This window comes from Pan troglodytes, chromosome 18, assembly GCF_028858775.2.
Source record: "Pan troglodytes isolate AG18354 chromosome 18, NHGRI_mPanTro3-v2.0_pri, whole genome shotgun sequence".
NCBI lineage: Eukaryota > Metazoa > Chordata > Mammalia > Primates > Hominidae > Pan > Pan troglodytes.
This window is the reverse complement of record NC_072416.2, coordinates 23,516,844-23,529,077: the sequence shown is the minus strand read 5'-3', so window position 1 is coordinate 23,529,077 and position 12,234 is coordinate 23,516,844. Positions and strand designations below refer to the sequence as shown.

At 45.4% G+C, this 12,234-nt stretch overlaps 1 protein-coding gene across 3 annotated transcripts in view; it reads left to right on the top strand.

Annotated features, from left to right (window-relative positions):
- Positions 1-12,234, top strand: part of DNAH3 (dynein axonemal heavy chain 3) — a 219,907-nt gene that overhangs the window by 193,366 nt on the left and 14,307 nt on the right. For all 3 annotated transcript variants that reach the window (XM_016929616.4, XM_016929615.4, XM_016929617.4), the window contains exons 54-57: positions 204-429; positions 4,539-4,783; positions 7,041-7,157; positions 10,960-11,114. In XM_016929616.4, coding sequence (XP_016785105.2) covers positions 204-429; positions 4,539-4,783; positions 7,041-7,157; positions 10,960-11,114 — 743 coding nt within the window. The remainder of the gene's footprint in view (positions 1-203; positions 430-4,538; positions 4,784-7,040; positions 7,158-10,959; positions 11,115-12,234) is intronic.

Genomic DNA, 12,234 nt, shown 5'->3' with positions numbered 1-12,234 from the left:
AATAGAGACAAGGTCTCACTGTGTTGCCCAGGCTGGTCTCCAACTCCTGAGCTCAAGTGATCCTCCCACCTCGGCCTCCCAAAGTGTTGGGATTACAGGTGTGAGCCACCACACCCAGCCATGTTGTTATTGTTGATATAGCTGTTCTGTTACTGTTAGCTGGCCTGTCGTCTTTCAAAAGCCTCCTTTCTTCCTGGTCTCAGGCCTGCTGAAGTTTGCTGATGATCTTGGTATGGGAGGTACCAGAACACAGACCATCTCCCTGGGCCAAGGCCAAGGCCCTATTGCTGCCAAAATGATCAACAATGCCATCAAAGACGGGACCTGGGTGGTCTTACAGAACTGCCACCTGGCCGCAAGCTGGATGCCTACCCTGGAGAAGATTTGTGAGGAGGTGATTGTTCCTGAGAGCACCAATGCCAGATTCAGGTGAGATGCTGTCCCACCACTGCCTTCTCTGGGACCCAACCTCCAGACATCAGGATGGTGGCTGGGAAGATGACCAAGACACAGTCCTGCCCCTTAGAAACTTTCAGTCTAGGCCAGGCAGGGTGGCTCATGTCTGTAATCCCAGCACTTTGGAAAGCTGAGGCGGGTGGATCACCTGAGGTCAGGAGTTCGAAACTAGCCTGGCCAACATTGCAAAACACTGTCTCTACTAAAAATACAAAAATTAGCCAGGCATAGTGGCACACACCTGTAATCCCAGCTACTCAGGAGGCTGAGGTGGGAGAATTGCTTGAACCCAGGAGGCAGAGGTTGTAGCGAGCAGGGATCGTATCACTGCACTCCAGCCTGGGCGACAGAGCGAGACTTCTTCTCTAAAAAAGAAAGAAGCTCTTCAGTATAGCAGAAGGCAGGCCATAGATGAATAATGTTGATACCATGTCATACCTGATTTACTCACTATTTGAACAAGAACCATGGAATACAGAGAAGGGATGGGAAGGTTGGGGAAGTCCTGGAGGCTGGACAATGGCCCAGGATTTTGAAAAATGAATAGGAGTTTGCCAGGAAGGATATTCTAGGCAGAAGAGACAGCATTTGGAAAAGCAAAGAGAGGTATTGGAAAAGCAAAGAGAGGTATTAAGGAAATCCTGAGAAGTTATCTTACAGCTCTGGTATATGCCATGAAAAGTTGTCGGAGAAGGTAATAGGAGACGTAGCTGGAAAGGTAGATTCAATGTGAGCAAGTCTGATTTTTAAAAATTATTATTTGTCTAAAAAAAATCCTGTCCAGGCATGGTGGCTCACGCCTGTAATCTCAGCATTTTGAAAGGCCGAGACAGGTGGATTGCTTGAACCCAGGAGTTCAAGGCCAGTTTGGGCAACATGGCAAAACCCCATCTCTACTAAAAATACAAAAAATGAGCTGGGCATGGTGGCACATATTTGTAGTCCCAGCAACTTGGGAGGCTGAACTGGGAGAATCACCTGAGCCTGAGAAGTCAAGCCTGCAGTGAGCAGTGATCACACCACTGCACTCCAGCCTGGGCGACAGAGTGAGACCCTGTCTCAAAAAAAAAAAAAAAAAAAAAAATTCTACTGTTTTCCAGGTATCATTTGTCCTGCCTCCTGCCTCCTGCCTCTATCCTACATTTCTGGGGTTCTTCGGAATTTTAATCAACACTGGAAACAGCTATTTGTTTTTTGGGAATTTTAAAGCCCAACAAAGCTAAACCTCAGTTTTTGCATTCATAGAATAATGAGTTGAACCAAACAGACTTTAAAGTCCATTTTAACTCAAATGTTCAGGGATTCTCTCTTTTTTTTTTTTGAGATGGAGTTTCGCTCTTATTGCCCAGGCTGGAGTGCAATGACGCGATCTCCACTCACCGTGACCTCTGCCTCCCGGGTTCAAGCGATTCTCCTGCCTTGGCCTCCTGAGGCTACTACAGGCATGCACCACCATTCATGGCTAATTTTGAATTTTTAGTAGAGATGGGGTTTCTCCATGTTGGTCAGGCTGGTCTTGAACTCCCAACCTTAGGTGATCCGCCCACCTCAGCCTCCCAAAGTGCTGGGATTACAGGCGTGAGCCACCACACCCAGCCAAGGGATTCTCTTATACCAGGGCAGAGAGCAGCAACCTATGGCCCGATAGCCAAATGCACCCTGCTGCCAGTTTTTTTGGTATAGCTTGCAAGCTAACTAAACAGTGTGGGGAAGAAACTAAAGAATCATGTTTCATAATACATGAAACTTCTATGAAATTCAAATTTTAGTGTCCATAAATAAAGTTTTATTGAAAAACATCATGCTTATTCATATATTGTCTATGGCTACTTTTGTATGACAAGTAGTTGCAGCAGAGATCATGTGGACTCATAAAGTCTAAAATATGTACTATTTGGTCCTTTACAGAAAAAAATTTGTCAACCCCTGCTCTATCCAACAAAACTAGCTGGTTATTTTCATCTCAGTCGTCTGCCAGAAAAGAGGGAAAGTGTTTGGTGCTTATTTACAAAGTCGGATTAGGCCACAGTTGATTTGTCTTCATATAAAACTTCCAAGAGAGAGAGAGTTTAAGAGAAGTCCATTAGTTTCAAGAATGCTGTTTGGGGCCGAGTGAGGTGGCTCACACCTGTAATCCCAGCACTTTGGGAGGTCAAGGCAGGCGGATCACATGAGGCCAGGAGTTCAAGACCAGCCTGGCAACATGGTGAAACCCTGTCTCTACTGAAAATACAAAAATTAGCCAGGTGCGGTGGTGCATGTCTGTAATCCCAGCTACTTGGGAGGCTGAGGCACAAGAATTCCTTGAACCCAGGAGGTGGAAGTTGCAGTGAACTGAGATTGCACCACTGCACTACAGCCTGGGTGACAGAGTGAGACTCTGTCCCAAACATAAATAAATTAAAAAACAAACAACAAAAAAACCTAAAAGTGTTGTGCCTTAATCTTTAAAAAAAAGAAAAGAATGTTGTTTGGTTTGGGATAGTGAGTGAATTCATTGGCCATTAATGACACACTCAAAGAAGAAAAAGTTATTTATGTTGACATTTTAAGTTCTACTGTAATATGATCCTGACCCAAAAATCATGAACTCAAGTTCTCAAGTGCCTATAGGGGCCAGGCATGTATCATAAATGAGTGAAGAGGGCTGGATACAAGAAATAGTCCATGTTCCACAGTACAGCAACAATCCTCATGGGTAGTCAGCCTCAGTGTCAGACACAATAGGGAATGGTGGGGCTTGCAGTGAACTGGGCACATGCTCTGGCAAGGAGAGCGGTCACTGTTTAATACTAGCTAACTGTTGCCATGTAGGATCAGGCTTTCTAACAATTTTAAAGGGAAGATGGGAATCTAGAACTGTAAAAGAAAGCCTTAGGTTTTTAAACGTTAGCAACTCTGGCCGGGCGCAGTGGCTCACACCTGTAAATCCTAGCACTTTGGGGGGCCGAGGTGGGTGGATCACCTGAGGTCAGGAGTTCAAAGCCAGCCTGGCTATCATGGTGAAACCCTGTCTCCACTAAAAATACAAAACTTAGCTGGGCATAGTGGCGGGCACCTGTAGTCCCAGCTACTCGGGAGGCTGAGGCAGGAGAATCACTTGAACCTGGGAGGTGGAGGTTGCAGTGAGCCGAGATGCACCCCTGTACTGCAGCCTGGGTGACAGAGTGAGACCTTGTCTCAAAAAAAATGAAAATAAAAATAAAATAAGATAAAAATAATAAAAATGAAAAAAAAGAGCCTCAGATGCAATGTGCCAAGATGTTAACCTATAGGTGGTAAAATTATCAATTCTAGTTTCTTCTAAACACTTTTACATATGTTGCCATTTTTTTGTGGGCATAGATACACTTGCATTTAAAAAAGAATTTCTCCCTATTTTTCAAGGCACATTTCAAATGCCATTTCTTATATGACAGGCATCAGCAAACTTTTTCTGTAAAGGGCCAATAGTAAATATTTCAGGGTTTGTGGCCATATTGTCTCTGTTGCAACTATTCAACTCTGGTTGTAGGGAGAAAGCAGCCTTAGGGCCAGGCACGGGGACTCACACCTGTAATCCCAGCACTGTGGCACGGTGAGGTGGGAGGATCACTTGAGCCCTGGAGTTCGAGACCAGCCTGGGCAACATAGAGGGACTCCATCTCTACATTAAAAAAAAAAAAAAGAGTAGGAGCTTTGGAGTCAGAGAGTCCTGAGTTCACATCTTGGTTCAACTACTGCCAAGTGGTGTGTCCTTGAAAAACCCACCTGACCTTGCCGTGCCTCCGCTTCCTCACTGGTAAAAGGGGTAATAAGTCCCTCCTCATCAGGTGGCTGTGAGGCTTAAGGGAAATAAAAGGACATATGTTAAATGCTTAGCATAGTTTTGGCTCTGGTAGTATTTAATAAATCATAGCTATTCTTTTTTGTTATTGTTTTTTTTTTAATTTATCAATAAAATAATGTTTTTAGTAGAGATGGGGTTTTACCATGTTACCCAGGCTGGTCTGTTTTGTTATTGTTATTGTTTTGTTTTTGTTGTTGTTTTTCACTATAACTTACTGTATTGCTCTAAAAAGTTGGGTCCATTGTTCTTCCAGACTCTGGCTAACCAGCTATCCATCAGAGAAGTTTCCGGTCAGCATTCTCCAAAATGGAATCAAAATGACCAATGAGCCCCCCAAAGGGCTCCGGGCCAACCTGTTGCGCTCCTACCTCAATGACCCCATCTCAGATCCTGTGTTCTTCCAAAGCTGTGCAAAGGCGGTGATGTGGCAAAAGATGTTATTTGGCCTTTGTTTCTTCCACGCCGTTGTTCAAGAGAGAAGAAACTTCGGCCCCCTAGGTAAGCGATGACAGTGCACCTGAGTGGCCTGAGGGAAAGGATATCAGACACATATAGGTGTGTTTCCAGGTGCGTGTTTAAGCTTGCGCTCAGATAGGGTTGCCAGTAAGATACGGTATAAGTATTTTCCAGGCAATATTTGGAACATACTTATACTAAATGATTTATTATTTAACTAATATTAAACTCTCACTGTATTTTTATTTGCTAAATCTGACAACCTGGCTGGGCGTGGTGACTTGTGCCTTTAATCCCAGCACTTAGGGAGGCCAAGGCAGGCAGAATCCTTGAGGCCAGGAGTTCAAGACCAGCCTGGGTAACATGGTAAAACCCCATCTCTACTAAAAACACAAAAATTAGCCGGGTGTGGTGGTGCCCGCCTATAATCCCAGCTATTTGGGAAGCTGAGGCATGAGAATGGCTTCAACCGGGAGGTGGAGTTTGTAGTGAGCCCATATCACACCACCACACTCCAGCCTGGGTGACAGAGTGAGACCCTGTCTCAAAAAAAAAAAAAAAAAGTCTATAGGTAGATTAATACATAAGCAAAATGTTATATATTCATACAACGAAAAATTTTTTTTTTTTGAGACAGGGTCTCGCTCTGTCACCCACGCTGGAGTGTGGTGTTGTGATCTTGGCTCATTGCAACCTCCACCTCTCGGGTTCAAGCGATCCTCCCACTTCAGCCTCCCCAGTAGCTGGAACTACAAGCATGCCATCACACCCGGTTAATTTTTGTATTTTTAGTAGAGATGGGGTTTCACCATGTTGGCCAGGCTGGTCTAGAACTCCTGAATATTAATCAATCTTAAAGAGGAAGAAAATTCTGAACATACACTACAACGTGGATGAACCTGAGGACATTAGAGGACATTACGCTAAGTGAAATAAACCAGTCATGCCGGGCACAATGGCGCAAGCCTGTAATCCCAGTACTTTGGGAGGCTGAGGTGGGAGGATCGCTTGAGGCGAGAAGGTGGAGGCTGCAGTGAGCCAAGACTGTGCCACTGCACTCCAAACTGGATGACAAAATAAGACATTGTCTCAAAAAAAAAATTAAAATAAATAAAATAGCCTGACGTAGTAGCACAAGCCTGTAGTCCCAGCTACTTGGGAGGCTGAGGTGGGAGGATCACTTGAGCCTGGGAGTTCGAGGCTGCAGTGAAGGGAGATCATACCACTCTAGACTGGGCAAAAGAACGAGATCCAGTCTCTCAAAAAAAAAAAGCCATGCAACTGTTCGGCTTGCAACTAACTGCCAGTCATGCTTCGTTTGCTGGCACACAAATTTTATTATTTTGTTATAATTTGAAAGCGAGTGTTTGGGAGGAAATTAAACTTCTCTATTGAACCTGGGTGCAATGGTTCACACCTGTAATCCCAGCACTTTGGGAGGCCGAGGCAGGCGGATCACTTGAGATCAGGAGTTCAAGACCAGCCTGGCCAACATGGCGAATCCCCGTCTCTACTAAAACTACGTAAACTAGCTGGGCGTGGTGGCACGTGCCTGTAATCCCAGCCACTCAGGAGGCTGAGACAGGAGAATCTCTTGAACCCAGGAGGTGGAGGTTGCAGTCAGCTGAGATCACGACACTGCATTCCAGCTTGGGGGACAGAGCGAGACTCTGTCTCAAAAAAAAAAAAACAACAAACAAAAAAACAAACAAAAGCAAAACAAACAAAAAACTTCCTTATTGAGCACAGGTTTCCCCATACTCTTTCTTGTATCCTGCACCATGCCTGGTTTACACATGTATGTCACTTGTTCAGCCCCCAATGGGCATTTATCGTTACACCCTTGGAAATACGAGTGGTCATTTCTTTAAGGCTGGCCATTCAGTTTTTCCCATGAGCTCGAGGAGGGGAATTCTCAGAACCAACGTAGCTCTATTGCCCAGTCGTAGCTCCTGCTGTCTAGCCATGCCGCGGTGTTATTTTTGGAGCTCCGTGCATTACCACCGTATTCCTGCCAGGCTGAATAATTCTCATTCCACAAATCCCAGGACATTAACATCTTCCTTAACAAATGGGGAGGTACATAAGGAAATTGATTTTAGAATGGATGTTTTCTCAGGCAGAATGGCTCCCACGTTGGCGGTAAATGTCCAGGCTAATAGTTGGCCTTGGTGCTTGATATTCATGAGCCTGAAAGAGGCTTTTGATCCATAATGATGCTTAACTCCCTCAGCTTGGTCTTTGAGTGGAAATTAAGAGCTCTCAGCACTGAAGCCTCTCTCTGCTTTCCCGCATGCAGGGTGGAATATTCCCTATGAATTCAACGAATCTGACCTGAGGATTAGTATGTGGCAGATCCAGATGTTTCTCAATGGCTACAAGGAGGTGCCCTTTGATGCTCTGACCTACCTGACAGGTATTTACAGGAGGGGTTTTTCCACTGTAAACCTCCAGTATCATGTTCCACCCTCCTGCTGTTCTCCTCCCATTTCCATTCACTTATGTACTCCCTCCCTCCCTCACCATACACATGGAGCTCTTACTAATGCTGGTCATCATGCTAGATATTGTAAGGAAACAAACAAACAAACAAAATTAAGATAGAATCTTTACCCTTGAGTGACTCACAGTCTCCAAAAGAAGAAAAATATTTTTAAAAATGATACAGACCAGCGGGGCACAGTGGCTCATGCCTGTAATCTCAGCACTTTGGAAGGCCACAGCAGGTGGATCACCTGAGGTCAAGAGTTTGAGACCAGCCCGACCAACATATTGAAACCCCATCTCTACTAAAAATTAAAAAATTGGCCAGGCGTGGTGGCTCATGCCTGTAAGCCCAGCACTTTGGGAGGCAGAGGCAGGCGGATCACGAGGTCAGGAGATCGAGACCATCCTGGGTAACACGGTGAAAACCCGTCTCTACTAAAAATATAAAAAAATTAGCCGGGCATGGTGGCCGGTGCCTGTAGTCCCAGCTACTCCTTAGGAGGCTGAGACAGGAGAATTGCATGAAGTGGGGAGGCAGAGGTTGCAGTGAACTGAAATTGCGCCACTGCATTCTAGCCTGGGTGACAGAGAGAGACTCTATCTCAGAAAAAAAAAAAAAAATACAGGCCAGGCGCAGTGGATCTTGCCTGTAATCCCAGCACTTTGGGAGACCGAGGCGATGGATCACTTGAGGCCAGAAGTTTAAGACCGGCTGGGGCAAAATTCCGTCTCTACAAAAAATACAAAAATTAGCCAGGCTTGGTGACATATGCCTGTAGTCCTAGCTACTCAGGGGGCTAAGGTGGGAGGATTGCTTGAGCCCAGGATGTGGAGGTGCAGTGAGCTCTGATCGTGCCACCTTACTCCAGCCTGGGTGACAGAGCGAGATCCTGTCTCAGAAGAAAAAAAAAAAGGTAACATAGTAATAAGTTCAACAAGAGAAACATTTATAAGTAGAAGGGCAGCATAATGATTAAATCTTGGGGTAGGAGGAGGAGATGATCATGGCAAACTTCTTAAAGGCATACGAGATGGGTTTTCGGGGTGAGTAGGAGTTTTATGCGTGGAAAAGAATGGACTGTGTGGGGCATAGAGGAAGGAGAACATTCCCAGCAAAGTGATCCTGAAGTAGAAATGGCACTAGCTGTTTTGTATTAAAGCAATCAATCAGCAACCTTTTATTAGTCCACGATATGTACAAGTACATAATATGGAAGAATGTAAATGTGTAAAACTTGATCATAGGCTCTGTGCGGTGGGTCACGTCTGTAATTCTAGCACTTTTGGAGGCCAAGGTGGGAAGATTGCTTGAGCCCAGGAGTCTGAGACCAGTCTGGGCCACATCTCTACAAAAAAATAAAATAAAAATGAGCTGGATATGGTGTTGGGCACCTGTAGCCCCAGTTAATCAGGAGGCTGAGGCAGGAGGATCGCATGAGCACAGGAGGTCAAGGCTGTAGTGAGCTATGATCACACCACTGCACTCCAGCCTGGGTGACAGAGCAAGACCCCATCTCTTAAAAAACATACACACATACAACCAAAAAAACGTGACCACTAACTTCAAGGAACGTGCCATATAGTCCCAGAGACAGGAATAAGAATAGACATGTGCTAAATGAATGGAATATCATGGCCGAAGGTCAAAATGCAGCTTAATTAAAACACTGGGGCATCAAGATCACACACAATTTCCTCTTCAGCTCCATATGTTAAGGAGTTTGTTAGAATCCCTTCCCCAGGCACGTGGAAGACACTGTATACCTGTGATTAATGCATTGAGTCTTCACGCTAATTTTATGAGCTCCATGTTAATAACCCCGTTTTACAGCTGGGAAGACAGAGGCTTAAAGGAGTGGCTCTAACTGTGGGTGATTTCAGTCCCCAGTGGCTATTTGGCAATGTCTGGAGATGGTTTTGGATGTCATAGTGCGTGCTACTGGCAGTTATAGTAGTGGAGGTTAGGGATGCTGCTGAACAGTCTGCGATGTACAAGGTGGTCCCCACAACACAGAACTATCCAGTCCAACATGTTAAGAGTGCCAAGGTTGAAAGACTGTTCTTTACAGTGATTAAGTTCAGTGCCAGAAGGTCACATTGACCTTAACTCAGTATAGTGTTCCCTAAAACAAAGCCCCAAATGACACACACAGTACGCATACAGTGGGTCTCAGTTTGGTGAAAGAACATCTCCAAAGAAGTGTGCCTGGAGCTGGACACAGTGGCTTGCACCTGTAGTCCCAGCTACTCAGGAGGCTGATGCCGAAGGATTACTTGGACCCAGGGATTCAAGACCAGCCTGGGCAAAACAGCGAGATCCCGTCTCTAAAACTAGTAATAATAATAAATAGAAGTGAGCCATATTCCCACAGTTCCAGGTCATGCAGAAGCACATCCTAGGGTTCCTCTTCAGACCATAGCATGAGTGCATGATTGCCCTGGGATGTGGTCTGCTTAGAGAACTGCCTGCAAGCCATAAACCAACTGCCTGCCGGTCATAAACCAGCCAGCTTGAGAGTAGTTACCTTCCAACTGTTCCAGTCAGGATAGGCTAGTTAGGCTGAGATAACAAACAATCCTCAAACCTCAAGGGTATAAAAGACATCATAGATCCATTTCTTGCCCACTCTGCATTTCCAGCATGAATTAGCAAGAGTCTTTGCTCATTGTAATTCTCTATTGGGGCACAGTTAGCAAAGGCTCCAACCACTGTTACTGCCACCATCTCAACATATACACTAGTCCCCCTTTATCCACCAGGGATATGTTCCAAGACCCCCAGTGGATGCCTGAAACTGCGGATTTTACCGAACCCCATATATACTATTTTTTATCCTATACATACATACCTATGATAAAGTTTAATTTATAAATTAGGCACAGCGAGAGATTAACAATAACAGTAATAAAATAGAACAATTACAATATACTATAATAAAAGTTATATGAATGTGGTCTCTCCCTCTCTCTTGAAATGTCTTTTTGTTTTGGTTTTTATTTTTTATTTATTTATTTATTTATTTATTTTTTGAGACGAAGTTTCGCTCCTGTTGCCCAGGCTGGAGTGCAGGTCTTTTTTTTTTTTTTTTTTTTTTTTTTTTTTTTGAGACAGTCTCCCTCTGTCACCCAGAGGAAGGTTTACAGTACTCTTGTAGCTCTGCGGTCCAGACAGCTCAAGTATTAACCGCCCAGTGGCGGGTCAGCGTGACAGACTTTTGCACTTGCACTCATGGCACCCGAGCTCTTGTCCAGTGTCCGGGAGGAATGGGGTCGCACAAACGAATGGAAGATGGTAAATGTGGGGGATTTTATTGCCGAAGAAAGTGGCTCTCAGCGGGAAAGGGAGCTGAAAAGGCTGTTCCCCTGAAGTCAAGCCGCTTCTCTCTGATGTCCAGCTGCTTCTCTCTCTCTGCTGGCTGAGCCTGGGGTTTTAATGGGCATGGATTGCGGGGGTGGGGCAGGTCATGGGTGGTTTTGGAAAAGGCAACATTCAAGTGGGAAAACAGGGATGTAAGTTCTCACTTTGGGCCATGGTTTCAGGCTTTTCAGCTTGAGGGTGGGGCCCTTGCAGGGGACCCGCCATCTTCTGCCCGGAATTTTCCTGCTTGCTGTCCCTATCACTATGTCCCAGCAGAGATCTTTGGCCGGAAGAATGCCGTGTTTTACATCAACCACCAAGCTCGTGATGACCTTCCCTGGGCTCAACCTCTCCTTCTGTTGGTTGTCCCCAGGGGAATGTAATTACGGAGGCAGAGTGACTGATGACAAAGACCGGCGTCTCCTGCTGTCACTTCTGTCCATGTTCTACTGTAAGGAAATTGAGGAGGACTATTACTCCCTCGCTCCTGGAGACACTTACTACATCCCTCCTCATGGCTCCTACCAGGTAAGGGGTGGGCAGGGAGGCCTACCTCTTTCCCCCACAGGGCTCCGTCATCTCTATATGGCTACAGGGCTGCAGTGTAGCCAGGGATCCCAGGGGTGACCTTGGGCTTCCTGAATTGAATCCATAAGCTATTCCCAATATTCCCAAAAGCCTGCAAGAGAGACATGGCTACTGTTTAAGGAGGGGTCGGTATTTGGTAGACAAGGTGTTTCGAAATATAGGGTCCATCTGGGTGGAGGAAGGAGACAGAAGGATGATTAAGATGGAGCCTTGGAAGTGAGCAAGATGGAAATTGCTACTTGAAGACGAAGATTCAGAAGGTGGCAAAAAGGGAGGAACAGAAAAACTGGGCAGGGAATGACAAAAAGGAAGATGAAAACAATCTGAGAGATAGAAAAGAGCTTACAGGTTGGACGCTGTGGCTCACGCCTGTAATCTCAGCACTTTGGGAGGCTGAGGCGGGTGGATCACTTAAGCTCAGGAGTTTGAGACCAGCCTGACCAACATGGTGAAACCCCATCTCTTCTAAAAATATAAAAATTAACCAGGTGTGGTGGCGCCTGCCTGTAATCCCAACTACTTGGGAGGCTGAGGCAGGGGAATTGCTTGAACTGGGAGGTGGAGGTTGTGGTGAGCTGAGACCATGCCACTGCACTCCAGCCTGAGTGACAGAGTGAAACTGTCTCAAAAAAAAAAAAAAAAAAAAAGAGCTTACTTTTATTGATCACCTGTGGAACAGAAAAACTCTCAAATTGTATTTTTCTACTACTCTCTCACCACAACCACCACCACCATCAATACAGAAGAAGACTTCCGTGACCAAATGTGTGGAGGTTACCCCTTCCCCACACACTAAGCAGTGGACACCAACTGGGTGTCCTCTAATTCAATTCCAATACCATCTACCTGGTGATAGTGTCAGATCCCATGGGTTGAGGGCTCAGTCCCCAATTCTTTCCCCCAACCCAGACACGAGTCACAAGTCCCAGCCTCAAGAACTGACCAACCAGCTTCACGTTGGGGTTCTCACCACTCCCCCTTTAATTGAAATTAATTCAATTAATTTGCTGGAGCAGCTCACAGAACTCAGAGAAATACTTAGGTTTATTGGTTTATTAAA